Raw genomic sequence first — 19,113 nt, forward strand, 5'->3', positions numbered from 1 at the left:
TTGCAGGTGCCAAGCAAGGAGAACAGGAAGTGCATGCTCCTAAGACCCAAACTCCCCACCAATGGCTTTTAGGGAAAGACTTTTAAAGACAGTGTGAGGGAGAGGCTTGAAGGGTGTGCGATCAGCTCAGGGACATCCTTCTGATTGGCTGGTGGCGAGGTAACCACGTGGTACTTTGGGAGCCACGTGACAGCAGCCAGAACGGACTAAGACAGTGTTGGACACTGAGCCCTGACATGCCATGTTCAGGCTGCCTCTGGGACACCCAGGTGGAAAGGATCAAGTGGCTCCCAGGGACTCGGGAAGCTGTAATGTTGGAGTTTGGAGGCATGGAGCAGGACGCCAGAAGGGACCTGGTGTATCAGTTTTTCTGTTGATACCCACAGGCTGAGAACATGATATGTACCAGGTCCTCACATTCCCAAGCTCAGCCCTAGATCACTTGTGCAGGGCCCACCAAGAGCCTGGAAGTCACCACCAGAGGCTGTGAACACCACCTCTAGCCTGTGACAGGGGAGAGATTGGTGAGGGAGAGACAGTGTCCTGGGAGAGGATCACTGGAGAGTTGTGACACTTCCGTTCCCGTCACTCACAGAGATGGGGAGGGAGAGGAGGCAAAGGTTCATGTTTTCCCACAAGCCAGATGTGAGCCATATGGGAAGGAGCCAGCCTCGAGGGATCTGGAAAGACATACTGCCCAGGAGAATGGCCTGGAACAACAAAGTGGCCCAGCACAGACAGGAACCACAGAAGCTTAGCAGCCAAGTGTTACACCTGCTGGAGGAGAAAATTATGTTCCAAGTTGCTGGTCAGAGGCTGTGGTCAGAGGACTCCAGCAGGGATGCACCCAACCAAAGAAACATTTAAAATTCTGCTATTCCCACACAGCACCTGTGGCTGAATACATCTGGACCAGTCCAGCACATCCTTCCTATCCTGAACTCTTCCTGGAACCAACGTGCCAGCACCCTCGGAAGTGGATGTTCCAGCCCCAGTCAAGCCTTCAAATGAATGTAGCACCAGATGGCATCTCACAGCAACTTCACAGGACACTCTGAGCCAGAACCACCAAACTAGCCACCCCCAAATTTCTGACCCACAGATACTGTGAAAGATAGTGCTGTTCTTTTAAGCTACTATTTGTTACGCAGCAGTAGACAGCTAAGACATGGCTCCACCCCACAACTATGATTCAGAACTAGGGAGGGCTCCAGGGTCCATTTTTAATATGCTCCCTAGATGACCTTTTTGATGACTAACTAAAATTAGAGGAAGAGAGGACTAAAGCAGTATCGCTGGGAGCCTTGGCATTCAGTGCCTCCAGGAAGCTTACAGTCCCATGGGGGCAACAGGCAATGATTAAACCAAATACTGCCTCTGGGTTTCAGATTTTGTTTTTATTGAGATATAACATTGTGTAAGCTTACCATGTGCAACATGTTGATTTGATAATCTTGTATATTGCAATATGATGCAATATCCACTGAAGAGTTTGATAACACCTCTATCACATCATGTAATTATCATTTCTTTTCTGTGCCAAGAAAATTTAAGATCTACTCTCTTAGAACTTTGAAGTATATAACATTGTCAACTGTAATCCTTATGCTGTGCCTTAGAGCTCCAGAACTTACGCATCTTCTAGTTGGTAGTTGTTTAATTACAATTGTATATGAAGGAGCTAGGAAGTGGGCTGGGGTGTCAATCTCCAAGAGTTACTGAAATAGCTCTGGAATGACTTGCAGATCAGCAAGCTAATCACACTTCCATTTATGCCGACAGCTCCACCAAGTGGACATTTGAAAAACTCTTCTCATCTGAGCTTTTTCAGTTTCTACCCTTATAGTCATGAGCTGCTAAAAGCCCACCATCACCATGGGCTGAAATGCTGGCTCAGCCCCTGCTGCTTACCAGCTGCTGATTAAATGGCAAGCCCAGTCACCTGCCTCCCCGAGAAGTCTGGTTTGGAAGATCAAATAGGAAAACAGTGAACTCAGAAAAAACACTACAAATAAGTGATGTCACAAAAGTATTTTCAAAATGTTGGATCTGCTACTGCCCATGGAAATAAATTTGTTTTAAAAAAAGAAAGGAAAGAGACGCATTCTTCATGAAATTTTTATTAGCAACAGATATAATCTTATATCAGTAAGAATTTTTGATTAGCGAATACAAACTACTCTAGACAGAATAGATAAACACAAGGTCCTACTGTATATTCAAAAGCTTGTAATAATCTATCATGAAAAAGAAGATGCTGAAGAATATAAATATACAACGATGTATAACTGAATCGCTATCCTGAACACCAAAAACACAGCAGTGTAAATCAACTATACTTTGATTTAAAGAAAGAATTGTTTGAAAATGTGATCTTTGATAATAGTGTTATATTTGTTACTAGCATAACTAAATTGTGCTAAGTGTATGACTTATTTGCAGGCTGGTATAACATATTGGCTGAGAGCACAAACTTTGTAGTCTGAATGCCTGTTCAAATCTTGGCTCTCACTACCTCCTAACCATGTAGACTTAGGCAAGTAACTTCTCTCTGTGCCTCATTCTTCTCAGTTGTAAAAGAGACATAAAAATAGGAGCTTCCACAATAAAATTGTGAGGATTGGTTAATCCGTGTAAAGCAATACCTACAGCATAGAAAGTTCTCAATAAAAGCACTATGACAATTACTTACCAGTACTCTATTGTCAGTCTTTTATTAATGATGCAGGAATTAATATATGTTATAATTTTTTGTCCTTGTTTCTGATTATTTCGTGGAATCTAAGATATGGGATTACTGGGTCAAAGGTATAAAATTTTAAGAGTATTGATAGAGGTCATCAAATTACTCTCCTAAAAAGTTCTTCTTGGCCCTCCCATCAGCAGGGTTCAAAAATACATGTCAGTACACACATTAAAAATAGTTGCTAGCAGTAGGGGAGGGTAAAGCTCAGTGGTAAAGTGTATGCTTATTAGCATGCACAAGGTCCTGGGTTCAATCCCCAGTACCTCCATTAAAAAAATAAAATTTAATTTAAACATAAATAAATAAACCTAATTACTTACTCTCCTCAAAAAAAAAAAAAAAAAATGTTGCTAGTTTGTGTTAGGGAGGAAGAAATTTTCCTGTACCCTTCTAGGTTCTTCTGGCTGATCTAAGAAGTAAATTGACATGAGACAGATTAACAGGAGAAAATCAAATAAAAGTTTAATAATGTGTATACATGGGAGAGACCCAGGAAAACAGTAATTCACCAAAGTGGTCAAAGCCTTCACCTTGAATACCATCTTTAGCTAAAGATGAAAAAGGATGTGGGAGGTCGTGGTTTCAGGCTTCAAAACGGAGAAAGACAATCCACAGCAAGATGGAAAAGCAAACGTTTGATAAATGTTTGCTGGGGTCAATGCAGAGACCATGGGACACAGAGTGGCCTCTGATCTCCCACCACTCTCAGCCCACAGTCTTTGCAGATATCTCTGGTGGTAGCTCTGTTCTGGAAACAAGCCCTTTATCTTTAGGCAGCTAAGAGGGAGGTAAAAAGAACGACTTCTCGAGTCTTCTTCTTCTTAAAGATAATCAGCCTAAAATAATCCTCATGCCAAAGAGATACAATTTAGTGCAGCAAATTTTGCTCCCCTACCTTTGTTAACTATTACTACTGCCATCTCATTGTCTCAGTTTGCATTCCTTAAATAACCAGTGAGGTGGGACATTTTAATTTTTCTCTCACTCAGATTTCTAGTTCAAATGAATTTATCCAGATATGACATAATTTGCAAAAATTTTAGTCAGAAATCTTCCCTGAAAATGGAGCAAACGTGTATCTAGGAAACTGAGGCAGAGGCCAGAAAGGGACTTGCTTAACTTAGGAGTACTCCCCAGGACACACTCTCTCAGTGCTAAGAACATTCTAGAAACACATCAGGTGTCCACCCATACTCCCCTGCACACAGGCTGGTCTGGACCCCAAGACAGCAGAAGGCTGAGTAGGATTTCCTGTCTAGTGTGTGTCTAAAGCAGATCTGATCATTCCCATTTTACAGATGAGGAAACTGCATTAGTCAGCCAGCAAACAGAAACTACTCAAACAGGGGAGGATTTCATAAAGGGAATGAGTCATTTAGGAGATGGAAAAATCCAGAATCCAAACAGGGGATAGTGAAGTGACCCAAAGATTAGCAACAGTGGAAAGCCACTGCTACCCCAGGGCTGAGAGTCGGAGGGAAGAGCCCCATGGGCAGGTCTGCCAGGAGCTGGATCCAAAGGGGAGGGGCTGGCGAGTAGGAGCCAAAGATGTCACTTCCCCCAGAGATGCCACCAGAGGCAGGAAGGCACATAGAGAAACTGTGGTTTCTCCCCTCCCCAACCCTGCAATCTTCCACGAGGGCCCCTCACAGCAAAAACCTACAGGCAACCAGCTGGCAAAGGAGCCTGGGACAGGCAGTTCCCTGCAATACAGAGCAGGATGGAGAAGGGCAAGGAATGGGGCTGAGAAAGGAGGCCAGTGACTGACCCAGTTGCTCACGGTCCCACCACTACTATGTGGCAGGAACAAGTATGGAAACACAGTGCCCCTGAGTCTATCACCCTGCAGCCTGGGAGAGAGAAAGGACAGCCTTACCTCTCTAACCCGAGTATCAGATAAGCAACGGGGGACGGGGACCTGTTGCCTGGCTCCGTCACTCACTTGCATCAGTACGAGTAGCACACGGGTCGTTACCTTCTCCAGCCTGTCCTTCACCACACGTTCAGCATGTCCTGAACAGTGAGGATTGGGTGTGCAAAATGGAAAATAAAGCTTTGTGCGCTAAAGGAAATCTAACCTTCATCCCTTCTCTCCTCTAAGTTCCTAACCATCAGAAACAGACAAACAAGACCATAAGGCAAGGGTGTTGTAAATCTGCTCTCTGAGGACAAGGGAGAGAGCGCAGGGGGGTAGGAGACCCACAGAGAGAGCGCAGGGGGGTGGGAGACCCACCCTCCCCAAAGTCCACACACTGGCCCGGCCCCTGGTCCATGTGGCTGGCCAGTCACTCCTTATGCCAGTCCTTCCTCCTCCACCGTCTCTTCCTCCTCCTCCTCATGTGGTGAGGACCTCAAAAGAGGAAAAATATGTTTCTGCAAAAACTGCCCCTGGATGTGGGCCCTTTAAGAATACATTAGGAAGAGGAGCCAAGATAAAAGTGTGTGAAGCACCAAAACAAAGCAGGTACAAGATGGGGGTGGAGGACTAGGAGGCACAAACCATCAGGTATAAAATAAGCTACAAGGATGTATTATTGCACAACAGGGGGAATAGAGTCAGTATTTTATAATAACTATCTAACCTTTAAAAATTCATGAATCACTATATTGTGTACCTATAACATGTAATATTATACATCAACTATACTTCAGTTCTAAAAATATGATATTGTAAAATAAATACATAAATAAATTTTAAAATGTAAAAAATAAAAAACATTTTTAAAAACTGGAACCATCATACACTGCTGGGGGGAATCGAAAATGGTGCAGCTGCTTTGGAAAACAGTCTAGCAATTCCTAAAATGGTTAAACAGAGAGTTACCATATGATACCCAGCAATTCTCTACCTAGGTACGTACCCAAGAGAAATGCAAACATACGTCCACACAAAAACTTGTACACAGATATTCATAGCAGGTATAATTCATTATAGCTCCGAAGTGGAAAGAAGTCAAATGTCTATTAACTGATGAATGGATAGACTAAATGTGGTATAACATACAACAGAACATTATTTGGTAAATTTTAAAAAATGAAGTACTTATGTATGCTACAACATGGATGAACTGCGAAAACATCATGCTGGGGGGGCAGGTTTTCTTTTTGAAATAATGAAAATGTTTCCACAACTCTCTGAATAAACTAAAAGCCATTAAACTGAACAATTTAAGTGGAATGTGAATTATATCTCAGTAAATCTGTAGATACATAGATAAAAATCCCAGAGTATTAGAGCTCCCTAAAGAAAAAAAAATGCTTATGTGCTAACACTTTCTTTTGGGACGATGCAATCTCAGGGAAACAGGAACAAGGGGTAAAGGGAGTGAGACAGGAAAAGCTAAAAAACAAATTCTAGGTGGTGCGTTCCTGGGCTAGTCGGAGCTGGGTGACAAATACAGCTGTTTGGCTTGGTCTTCCAAGATGTCTTCATCTTGGGCTAAATGAATTGTTGCATCTCAGAAGAGTCCACCCGAGGCAGGAAGGAAGAGTTTATCCAGAGGCTCCCTCCAGGGTCCTCCAGCCTCCCACAGAGTGGCAGCTAGTCCCGTCCCCCAGGGTGGGTCGTCAGGCCCCCTCTAGCAGCCGCTGGAAAGCTAAGTCCCTGTGGGTGCCACCTGGCCAGTGTACAGGAGGCACCTCTGCCGGGCGGTGTAGGCAGAGGACAGCAGCAGCAGGGACTGGCTCCAGGACCACAAGCGTGAAGGGCTGCTCCGGGTAAAAACCACACAGTGTGTCTGGGGAGATGCTTAAACCACGACACCAAACCAAGAGTTATTGTGAAGATCAGATGAAAACATAGTCAAAGTTCCTGGTACCCAGTAAACAATAAATGTTAGATCTTTGTGCTCCTGTTTCTCTCCCAGCAAGACTTTAAATGCTGCTTAAGGCAGATCGCTCTTATTTACCATTTTGTGAATTGTAGTAGGTCAGTAAACATCTGTCAAGTAAGTGCACGTTATTAACATGCCCTGTCCCTGCGCAGTGCCTCACCCTGAGAAGGTACTCAACAAACAGCTGACAGTACTACTGAAGTGATGCCCTCTTAAAAGGAACAAGATTACTATTTTCCTATCATATTTCAACATAAATTAGAGATGGGTAAAAATAAGGATTAAAACAACTAGCTACCTAACATTTCTGTGTGCCAGTCTTGGCATCATTCAGCTGTTTAATCCCTCGAGATCATTGCCTTTATTGTTCCCATTCCTCACATGGGGAGATTAATGCATCTGCTCAAGGTTCTACAGCAAGGAAGGCAGTGGAGGAACCATGTGCAAACGCAGGCAGTCTGACGCAGAGTCCTTCTACGCAACCATTACTCTATTCTGCTACTGCGTGCAGGTTACACCCTGGCTGAAGGTCCCAAAGAAAAAGCCGCATTTGTTTCATGGACCCGACCACCATGGGCACCTTCCCAGTACTCTGTAGCCCTGTGACAAGCAGCCCTGACTACTGCCAGAAGCCGTGGACACCCAGCTTCCAGGGATGCACGGGCTGATCTCTGAGCGGGTGAGAACCCAGCTGGGGAGAGAGCAGAAGCCTCACTCTGGAGCGTGGCAGGAAATGAGCATATGGGAGCTGAGGCGAAGGGAAGTGGGAAATGCAATAAACCAGGCTGTAAATTACATGTCTCAGATCAGCGCCCCGAGAAAAAGGGATTTCAGCAATAAAGTATATCTGTGAGAACAAAGCAGACCCAAGAGGCTGGTAGATTTTTCTAGATTCTGTTCAAGGATAAAGTTTAGAGGACTCCAACAAAGTGTCTACACTGAGTTAAAGATGTCTGCATGCCCGTTCCCCTCCTCCCCTGCTCTCTTAAACTCACTCTAATCTTTGACCCCTCTGCTCTACTGGAACTTTTTGTCAGCAGCTAAGTCCGATGGTCACTTTCTAGTGTTCATCTTACTTAATTTCTCAGCAGCACCCGGCACTGCTGTTCACTCCTTCTCTTTCAATATGCTTTCTTCGCTTTACTCCTAGGACAGCACAATCTCAGTTTTCCTTCTCCCTGTCTCCAGCAAGGTCCAGATCCCAGCCTCTCACTCAGTCCAAAGGTATTCTTCAGTGTTCTCTTCAGTCCTTTACAGTTAATCTCGTGTTATTCAATAATTCTTTGTGTTAAACTTGCCCCATTCACATCACTGTGTGGTTCCTGTCTCCTAGACCCTCACTGGCACACAGCGATCTCAGCTAGTTCCATAGCTGTAAATGCCAACTATATGCCCATGATCCCCAAGTTTTTCATCTCCACCCCAGATCTCCCTCCTGAACTCCACACTCAAAATACAACTGCCCACTCAACGTCTCCACTGGGATGTTAAGAGACAGAGCAAATCTACGTGCCCAAAGCTACCCTCCTGATACTCCCAACAAAACTTGCTCTAGCCACAGCCTTCTCCATCACATTTGTTTTAAAAAAAAAAAAAAGCAATCCTCCCTTCCACTCATGTCCAAAACCCTGGGAGTCATCCCTGATTCCTCTCACTCACCCTCACAGTCAATCCACCAGGAAATGTTGTTGACTCTACCCTTCAAAATATACTTTCCCTCACCACCTCCACCACTACCACCCTCGCCATCATTTCTTGCCAAGATCATCACAACAGGCTCAGTATTATCTTCAACATAACAGCCAGTGTAATCTTTTAAAGTGTATCACTCCTTTGCTCAAAAGCCCCACGATGCCAAAAGTCTAAGCCACGGTCCTTAAAATGCCTACCACCCTACATGGGCCATTGTCAAACTGCACCAAGGCACCCCAGGGAATTCCAAGGGACACCACAGGATAGTTTCCAGTTTCTAGGTTAACATAGCGATATCTGTCCCACTGTGATTATTAGATTGTTAGCACCTAACTACTTATAAAACCACTGTTAAGCATTTCTTCTGATGTAGGGGCACCATGAAAACCTGCAGGGGCTGTAAGTCCAAGACCAAGGTGCCTGCAGGGTCAGCGGGAGCCCTCTTCCGGGTCCCTGACTCCTCGCTGTGTCCTCACACAGTGGAGGGGCTAGGGACCTCACTGGAGTCACTCTTACAAGGGCACCAACCCTACAAATAAGGGCTCGTCTACCAATGGCCCCATCTCCTAATACATCACACTGGGCATTAGGATTTCAGCATATGATCACGTAAATTTGGGGCGGGACACAAACATTCAGACACAGCATTCGATGCCTTTGAAAAAAAGTCAGTCCCAGCCTTACTGAGCCCCCATCTCCTTTCCTGTAAAAGTTGGATAATATCACCTTGAAAGGTAGTATCAAGAATCCAGAAAGACTCCTCAAATAGTTAGACACAGAATTTCCATACCATGCCTAGGTATATACCCAAAAGAACTGAACACAGGCACCCAGATACCCGTACTGAATGTGTGCACAGCAGTATTATTTACAACAGTCAAAAGGCAGAAAGAACCCAAATATCTAGCAACAGATGGATGGATAAACAAATTGTGGTATACACCAACCATGGAATATTCAGCCACAAAAAGAAGTACTAATAGCTGCTATAACATGGACAAACCTCGAAAACATGCTAAGTCAAGGAGGCCAGACACCAAAGGCCACGTAGTGCATGGCTGTGTTTATATAAAACATCCAGAACACGTACATTCATAGAGACAGAGGAGACTGGTGGTGCCAGGGGCTGGAGGCAGGGGGGATGAGGAGTAACTGCTCAGTGGGTTTTAGGCTGTATTTTGGGGTGATAAACATGTTTTGGAACTAGACAGAGGTGGTGGTTACAGAACACCGTGAACATACTAAAGGCCATTGAATTTGTCACTTTAAAATGGTTAATTTTATGTTACGGGAATTTTATCTTAATAAAGTTTTTTTTGAAAGAATTGAAAAAGAAAACACTAGATAAACAACCAGGTCCACTGTAGAGCACAGGAACTACATTCAATCTTGTAATAACCTGTAATGAAAAAGAATATATATACACACGTACACACGCAGCCGAATCACATGCTATACACCAGAAACTAACACAACTTTTTAAGTCAACTACGCTTTGGTAAAACAAAAAATTTTTTAATAAAAGAAAAAAGAAAGGAAACACAGGGTTAACGCCTTTATAAACAGCAGCCATTGGTGACCAGGGTCCTGGGCTCATTTCTACCACTTACTGGCCATGGAGATGGTAAGTCATTGCTCTGGGCCTCAGTTTCCTCATCTGTAAGATGATGGGTTGGACCGGATCGCTAGTTCTCAATCAGAACAGCCCTGATCAGTCACGTGGAGCTCTGCTTCTAAACGCGCAGAGCCATTCCCCCCACCCAGGAGGGACTCGTGCCTGTGTCACTGTGCTGAAGACACTCCTTTCAGGGCCTGAGTCCACCCCCCCTTTTGAGACCATCAGACTAAAGACCACGAGCAGCCCGTGATTCTGGTACCTTCATCTATGACTGTTCATAAGATGCGTTTTGAGGAAAGAAGACAACACAATAAGTGAAGTACATTTATTAGGAAGATCAACTCCAAACAATCACAAGTAGTTCTCTTCCCACTTGGCAACTGCGCAGGAAAAAGAAGCTTTAACAGAGTCCACAGGATTTTGTTTACACCACAAAAGGAGTTTTAAGGCAGATTAATTCGAGGCTATAAAAACTACATCCGTGACATAAACATAACGTTCAAAAATAACTCAGGCTCCAAACGTCCCCGATACCAACAAGTCTCTGAACTAGTCAGGTCAGCAGCCACGGGCGGGGACACACCGAGTCTCCGAAGCAACTCAACAAGACGCTGATGCCGGGGGGCCATCCTGAGACCGCCCAGACTCTGCGGTTAACACAGACCAACAGAGCTACCCGAGGCCCCCACATGTTTTTATTCCACACAAACCTTCTACACTGTCCTAGGAGAACAAATGCACGTTAGATGAGAGGAAAACAGGGCTCACTATCTCGTACCACGAACAGGATGACAGAAAACACAGGGCTGGACACAGCCATGTTAACAGATTAATGACTTTTCTGACAGGCCCCTCATAGGCCAACAAAATGCAGCTTAAAAACCCACTGGGGTAAGCTCCGTCCTCCCCTCCGTGGTCACCACTTGGATTAGGCTCCCTGAGCTTGGTCGGTTTTTCTCCGTGATCCAGTCATGGAAGGTTCTAGAACAAAGAAGAGACGCTTTACATGTTAAAGCAAAAATCTGGACACATTCTTATATTCACATTAATGGTGGGATGGGGGGACAACAGCAGCTGTGAAAGAGCCATGAAGGCATCGTGGACACGTTCCAAGGTCCCCGATGACCTCAGGACTTCACTCGTTCTAATTCCTGAGTGGCCGGATTTGACAAGATTTTCATTTCTCCATTTTTCTGCACTGTTGGAATCCTTTGTAACACAGGGGTATGATTTTATGTGATTAAAAAAAGATTTTAATTACTTCATTCTGGGAGATGAACATGGACATAATACTTTATACTTTGCTGTATTCCTTCACAGAAATTTTAAAAGAAAGAGAAGACATTAATTCGTTTTAACAAACATTTATGGAGAACCCACGGCCATGCCAAGCAATGGAAAAAGATGTAAAAACACAGATTATTACAATAAAATACGTCCAGTGCCAGAATGGGGCATTTAATGACCAACTCTGTGTGGGGAGGGCCTAGGGGAGTCCGGAAGACCTCTAGGAAGACAGGAATGAAAACGGGCACACCGAAGTCACAAAGTTTAACAAGGAGCTGATCATTTTTAAAATAGGAACTCTTGGTGTTGAGTATACCAGCCCCTTTCACAAGCCCCAGGTGGGACTTTGGACCCCGTCATTGGAAAATTCCGGGCTCTTCTTTAGTGCCGCTCTGTACCCTGCTAGACCAGAGCTGATGCTCAGCTGCCCAGGCATTCGAGCTCCCACTCTGGGGGTTGAACAAGTGAAGGGAAGTCACACAGGCTCAAAAATCACAGTGCTGCTACAACTCCCTGGCATACCGTCGCATGTCATGACCCCATCTCTGGGGGCAGAGCTCAGGGCACGGCCCTGAAAGAGACCAGTCACGGCCAGATGTGCAGAGACGCCCACGTCACTCATGCAGGTTACCTGTGGTCCGACTTCTTGCTCCCCCTCGGCACCATCTGGGGTGGGTAGGAGGGAACGCCATGCTAACCATGGATAGCCAAGAAGGTAACATGCTCACAGACATGTCAAAACGTGCTTGACGCCAACTTGTCACATGAGTTTTCAAATACCACAAACAGGGGCCAGGGTACAGCTCAGTGGTAGAGTGTATGCTTAGCATGCATGAGATCCTGGGTTCAATCCCCAGTACCTCCATTAAAATAGATAAACCTAATTACCACCCCCCAAAGCAAAACAAAAACAAAAAATTAATTTAATATAATTTTTTTAAAAAATCAAATATCACAATGGGTGAGCACGATTTCTGGGACAAAAGATGGCTGTTTCCAGTTCTCCCTCTTAAGGTCTGTGCTCTGCACTGATTCAGACACGTGACCTTGGATGTTCTGTCTGGAACCTAGGTCCTGGGTCAACACCTCTGTCAAGGGTTGCTGGGAGTAGTGGCCTTTAAAGAGAAACTCAAATGCAAACACGACTCAAGCCTGGTTTCTTCCGCAACTTCAGTTTTTTGGGTTTTGGTTTTTGGGGTTTTTTTGCAAATCCAGCATTAAGCATGATACCCAGCATAGAGAGACAGTGGTAAAGGCCGAGGATCCTGCAGCCACACTGCCTGGGTCAGATGCTGGCTCTGCTCTGTGACCTTGGGCAAGTCGCAGAGGCCCGAGCTCCCCATCCTCGGGCCTTAAATAAAGATGACGGCCCCTCCCTCACTGACCTGCTACCAGCCTTTAATAAGATCACTGCAGTGCTTAAATTGGTGCCTGGCACATAAAAAGTGCTACCTAAGTACATGCTCCAAACGTAACAGTCCCAAGTATCTCCCAATTTCATTTAAATAAAATGTAACCTCAGGCCAGAAGCGCATGCCCAGATTTACAAGCATCCCATACAAACGGCCGAGGCGGCAGCTCACCTAATGGCTCTGCTGGGTGAGGTCGCTCCTGCTCCATGAGGGCAGGGCCTGCAGCTCGTCCACCATCATCCCCAGGCCCGGCACAGCACCCGGCCCGAGCAGGTGCTCAGTGAATACGTGCTTAATACCCCCTTAAATAGAGGGGTGTGGGGACCTGAGATCTACACAAACAAGAACTGGAAAGCTCCCTCTCTCCATGACCTTCCAATGCTGCTCACATTCACGAATGGCTGAATATGATTTGAGGGACAAAGGATGCTTTCTGTGAGTCTGTGGCTGGGTACTAATTCAGACTCGTGGGCCCAGATGGTCCACCAAGATCAGTGGCTGACTCCTTTGACAGGAGCTCAGCTAACCAAGTACCTCTGTGGCTCAGACACTGTGCCAAGTGCTCGGCACACCCACACTTCTCACCCCCCAACAATGATCACGGACCCCCATTATACAGACAGGGAAGCTGAGGCCTAGCACAGTTCAACAACCGCTCAGACTGGCCAGCTGGTGAGTGGGGAGACAAGATTCATCTCGGCGCTCTCAACCCCTCCATCCTGTGACATCCACACTGAGGGGTGTGATACCCTCAGAGGCCAGGACCTCACGAGACCCCCAGGGTTGATATGGCAGGGGGAGCGTCTCGTGAGGAAGAACATGGGCCTGTCCTCTCACCCACAAGAGGCAGAGAATGGGGGCTGGAAGCTGCGTAGTCACTGAGTGACCGCGGTACTCACTCAACTAGGAATTCTAAGGGCGTCCAGGAGCTGAAGTCGGCCTTGGGCATTGATTTCCTGTTCATCGGCGTATCCAGGGTAACCCTGCAGAGCACAGAGATAAGCATGTCACGTGTGCCTCCCCCTTAGAACAACAGCTGCCCTGTCCTCCTCGGCCAGGAAAGAGCACCGTGAGCCGCTGGCTCCAAGGGTGGCGGCACCGCCCTGGAGAGATCACATGAAGACAGTCAGAGAGGCCAGGAAGCCATCCATGTTCACAGAGCTCACGTCCCAGCCAAACTCTGCCAGGGGCTCACCCTTCAGTCAGACAGGAATAAAATCAAAGAGCTATGTTTTGCCTTTTTCTAAAATAAGAGTTTTACTAAAGTAAACTGCTTGCTGTTTACATCTCCATTCACTCCCTAAAATGTGGCAGACTCATTTCTCAGGATTTTTAAGTGTCATAATAATATGCCTTTAAAAATGAGAAAAATAGACTCATCCTTCATTTAGTGGCCATTTTCCATGAACTCTTAGAAATTCTTGGCAAAAGAACATAGACTTCAGATATGTATGACTTTGGCAAGAATGTTCGGGCCTCGGAAATCTTTCAAAAGAGTCGTGGGACCAGACCACAGAATCACAGAAGCTCACAAATGACAGGGAAGTGGACAGGCCTGTCCCCCAGCAGACCCAACATCTACTTTACAGGACCACAGCCAAGAGATAAGCCATTTGGTGCTGGGATCTTTCCAGTTAGAAGGGACTCTCTCCCTCCAAAGCAGCTGCCTGGCCTGGGACAGCTGACTGAGGCCTCCTTCCTCGTCACAGACAGAAGCATCTCCCACTGTTTCCCCATCTCTCCCCGAAACTCCCCGCTCCCTAGCCCCCCGACACACATCTTGACCTCTCTTCCATCTTGCCCTGATAATGACTTGAAAGACAGAAATACAAATATTAAAATTAAATGCATATAGGCTATTTTAAATAGGAGGGAGGGAGGGACAGAAGGAGGGAATGAAAGGAAAGAAGAAAGGCAGGAGAGACAGACCTGTCCCATCAGCCAGGCCACCATTCTGGAAAGCCCAGGATAATCCAAAACGTGGGTAAGGATCTTCAGGACCGTCAGTGAGTTTCAGAAGCCGAGGCGACAGCACACCCACGTCCCCGGTGGAGAGTGACCCTGGGACAAATGTGCACTCCCGGCAGCGGGGCAGAGGAGGGTCCCAGCCACTTACGGGAGCACGGCGATGGCGGCAGAGCCGGCGGGCATGCCGCTGTCCTTCCCGGCCAGGCTCCGGCAGAGCTGATGAACCGCGCCCTTGGCCATGCCGTAGCCAATCATCCCTGGGAAACGGGGAGAAAACATTTCAGTGACCACCGGCCGCCACCGCTATATCCAGAGAACGCCATGCCAGGGTCCAGAGGAGGCCGGGAAAAGAGAACCAGGACACCTACGGAGAGAAAGGGGGAGGCACGGAACGTTTCCAGTGCACCTTCTATTCGCCTGGTGCTTGACATTTATCACAGAAGCCTTGAGGTTAATCCTACATTTATTGCTAAGAAAACCAAGGCTCGGTCAGAGGGGGTGAGTCACGAGCCCAGGCTCACACGCAGACTTGCACCGAGGCCAACGGAGAGGTTAAAAGCCAAGCAAGAGCCAGGTTCTGAGATGCAGCATCAGTAACAACTTGTGAGAACCGGGCACACGGGGCGCCCAGTGTACTGACAAAACCGAGCGGTCATTTGAAGCATGGGCTTTAGAGTCAGGCTGCACAGGTTCAAACCACAGCTCTTCCACTCACCACTTGCCAACCGTGGGCAAGTGCTCAAAAACCTTACTAAGCCTCAGTTATCCCATCTGTAAAATGGGGATGAAGCACTTAAATCTAGGCTCAGGACAGGGTAGGCAGTCAATAAATGTTCCCCATCATATTAACAGAAGTACTGTGCCCTGGAGTCCAACTTCCTGTTTAAAGTGTACTACTTGAGCAACTGTGACATGGACACACACTACCTATTAGTCTTCCTTTCCTCCCACTAGTCAGTGAATGTTTGCTGATTGAAGCAAGGCATGCCTGTAATTAGGAGAGGTTTGCATCTGCCCCAGACACGTGGCAGGCAAGATTTCTCTCTCTCTGAAGTCCCCTGTGACACCTAGCTGTAGATACAGCGAACACAGCTATCCCAGCAACAGAGGACGGTTAATTGCTGTAAACACCCTTCTGCCTTCAGAAAACCACGACTTCTTCCAGAGGGCAGCAGCCCCCTTAAAAACCCCAGCAGGCTTGCTGTTTAAAGTGTAACAACATCAAAGGTCCAGGGGGAGGCAGGGACCACAGCCCAGCCAAGGAACCAATCACTGACCCACTTCAACAGCAGCCTCAAACTGCAGGAGGGTCAAGGTCGCAAAAAGTTATTTAAGCACAGGAAGAATATTTCACCACACCTGGCTTCTCTGTTTAATCAGAGGCAGGAGGCCAACAGTGGCATGAAGACGTCACAAACTCTGCAGTGATTAAAATAAACTGGTGAATCTCATTCGTCCGGCCTGGTCCCCAGCAAACTCCCAGGACTCTGCCTTCATTCCATTCAAACAGCATGAGAGCAGGGAATCAGATGAAGAAAGAAACAAGCAACCAGCAGCCCTAAGGGTTTAATTTCACAGAATTCTACACAAAGCAGGTACAGGATCGTTCGTAAGACATGAAAAATATATATTAAGAAGATAAATACTGTCTCCCCAATTATAAATGATCAATGGGATCCCAAAAGACCAATGTCCAAACACAGAACAGATCCTTAAATGGTAACGAAAGTGATGACCATCATTTTGATACAGTTTATCCTCCAGTGAACAGTCTACAACCTTGGAAATAAAAAGGTAGAGGTTTTGTCAGTGTCTTTCCAAGTGAAAAACTTCTCATTTCTGAAAAACTCTTCTTGGGTTTGAAGGACAAATAAGCCTGCTTATCACCTGCTTTCATAGACTTCCCCAGATTTTTCTGGGATCTGAATCAAAATTAAAATATTTCATGACTCAAGTAAGTTTAACAACACCTAACTAAAGAGCTAAAAGATGAACCAACTTACTAATACCTGAAGCAGGTGTAGCTGGGCAAAAGTAAGCCTGGAGTAAATAATAATAATAGTTCACATTTACTACTGATTCTCTGTAATACCTTTCCTAAACCATTTACACCCATTACGATGTTTACAAGTCACAACCACCATATGAAGGAGATATTACCATTTATCCTCATTTTACAGATAACAAAACTAAGGCTCAGAGAGGTTAAGTAACTTGCCAAATATTGCACAGCAACTAAATGGCAAAATCACAATTCAAAACCAACCTGTGTAGTTCCAGATCCTACAGTCTTAACCAGTATCTGCAATTATAAATAATGATATTTACAAACAAAGGCAAGTAGGAGACTGTTTGGTCCTTTAGAAAAATTAGTCTTTCAGTCCTAGGATTTTCTTTTTTAAATGTCAAGCTATTACTCATTTCTCTATTTACTCTATCTAGTGCCTCTGCTCTGTGTCACCTTTAATAAAAATCAGATCTCAACTACCATCTAACATTTACACAGCTTTAATTACTGCAATAGCTGTGGACTTGTAAGATCACATGCTCTGGGAAACACAGTAAGAAAATGAATGGCAAGAAATTATTCATCTGTAAGAGCCTTACAGCTCAGCTGGTTACATTAAAATTGAAAAGGTGCTCAAAGTTTCCACCACTTACTCAAGAGGTCCAAAAGAACTATTTTTTTTTTAAAGAAGAGTTTAATTTAGGTAGTGGAAGAAAATAGTTTCCGCCTCCCTCTGCTAACTCCCCAACCGCCTGCTTAAATTCCTTTACCCCCATTCCAAAGGGAGTGTTACCGGTTGAACTGTGTCCCCCCATATTCAGATGTTGAAGTTCCAACCCCCCGTCCCTCAGAATGTGACTATAGTTAGTGATGATGGATCTTTAAGAGGTAATTAAGTTAAAATAAGGTCATAGGGGTGGGACCTGATCCAATATGACTGGTGTCCTTATAAGAAGAGGAGATGAGGACACAGACCCACACAGAGGGAAGACCATGCGAAGTCACGGTAAAGACCACCCACAAGCCAAGAAGAGAGGCCTCAGGAGAAACCAAATCTGCTGACCTGGCCCCCAGCGGCAGACTTCCAGCCTCCAGAACTGTTGAGTAAATACATTTCTGTTGCTTATGCCACCCAGGCTGCAGTCCTTTGTCATGGCAGCCCCAGCAAACTAACACAGGGAGTGAAAAATGCAAAGGGAACTTGGATCTCCGCATGATGTAATGGAAAACAGCATGAAATTTGGAAATGATCAGGGTTTCAATTTAAAGTAAGTTTACAACTTATTTATTGCATAACCCAAATAACTTCTCTAAGTTCTAGTTTCCTTCTCTATAAAACGAAAAAAAATAATAATGACATCTAGCCCAGGGTTAAATAAGAATATATGTGAAATGAAAAGAGTGAATATAATTAGACTTTCCATGTGCTGGGTACCTGATACCTATCAACGCCTCTAAGGCCTTACAGCTACTCTTCAAGGTAGAAGTTACTGTCACTATATTACAATTCAGGAAGCTACAGCAGAAATTTGGTCAAAGAGAATAATTTGTCCAAGGCCACACAGCTAGCGTGACGAATCCACTCCCAGCCTCTCTGGTTCTACAGCTGACACACTGTTTCCAGCAGCCAAGCCACTTCCTTGAGATACACGAACACAACGTGATGGGAATAATTCGTGCTTATCAACTAGTTAAAATCTACGTGACATCATTCACTCCCTGGGCGGATCACAGATAAATGAACCAGATTAGGGGGAACCAGATCCCAGCAGTCATGACCACGGTGAACACGAGGACAGTGTAAATGAAAGGGTCAGGAGTTCTTCCCCTAAAAAGAGTCAGGCCTAAAAGGAAGCAAAATCCCCCACAGCTGTCCAGCACCTTAGCGGGTAAAGGGCTGTAACATTCCTCATCTCACAGAAGTGCCCAGAAGCCCCGGCGAGCGAGTGTGGGCATCCCCATTTCACGGACGGGCAAATGAAGGCTTACCAGGAGTCCCGTCCAGGGCGGCCTTGGCCCCGGTCAAGGTGAGGAGGCCTCCTTCCTTGAGGTGCTTGGTGGCCAGGTGGCTGGAGATGGTGGACGTCCACATGCTCTGCTTCCACATCAGGTCACAGTTTTTAAAGAGAGCTGAGCGAAGAGACATGTGAGGTTAGCAGCTGGAGGGAAGAAACTGAAAGGCGGGCTCAACTCATGGCGCCTGACACTCCAGGAGACTCTCGTGGCCAGTGTGTGTGTGTGTGTGTGTGCGTGCGTGCGTGTGTCTGTGTGTGTGTGTGCGCGTGCGTGCGTGTGCGCGTGCGTGCGTGTGTCTGTGTGTGTGTGTGTGTGGGGTGTGTGTGTGTGGTGTGTGTGTGGGGGGGGGTGTGGGGTGTGTGTGTGTGGTGTGTGTGGGGGATGTGTGGGGGGGGTGTTTGTGGTGTGTGTGTGGGGGGTGTGTGTGTGTGTGTCTGTGTGTGTGTGTGTGTGTGTCTCTACCATGAGCTCTAATACACACAGCCTGGGGCTTGTGGTCAGAGAGACACAGGTCCAAATCCAGGCCACATGGT

At 45.9% G+C, this 19,113-nt stretch overlaps 1 protein-coding gene across 5 annotated transcripts in view; it reads right to left on the reverse strand.

Annotated features, from left to right (window-relative positions):
• Nucleotides 1–19,113, reverse strand: part of QDPR (quinoid dihydropteridine reductase) — a 93,712-nt gene that overhangs the window by 69,783 nt on the left and 4,816 nt on the right. For 4 of the 5 annotated variants that reach the window (XM_032494522.1, XM_032494527.1, XM_032494510.1 and 1 more), the window contains exons 4-6: nucleotides 18,554–18,694; nucleotides 14,705–14,813; nucleotides 13,488–13,571 (exon numbers count right to left, since the gene is read on the reverse strand). In XM_032494522.1, the coding sequence (XP_032350413.1) occupies nucleotides 13,488–13,571; nucleotides 14,705–14,813; nucleotides 18,554–18,694 (334 nt within the window). Of the gene's footprint in view, nucleotides 1–10,199; nucleotides 10,871–13,487; nucleotides 13,572–14,704; nucleotides 14,814–18,553; nucleotides 18,695–19,113 lie in introns of those variants that run through there. The other variant, XM_032494535.1, reaches the window with a different exon arrangement.

Source organism: Camelus ferus, chromosome 2, assembly GCF_009834535.1.
Source record: "Camelus ferus isolate YT-003-E chromosome 2, BCGSAC_Cfer_1.0, whole genome shotgun sequence".
NCBI lineage: Eukaryota > Metazoa > Chordata > Mammalia > Artiodactyla > Camelidae > Camelus > Camelus ferus.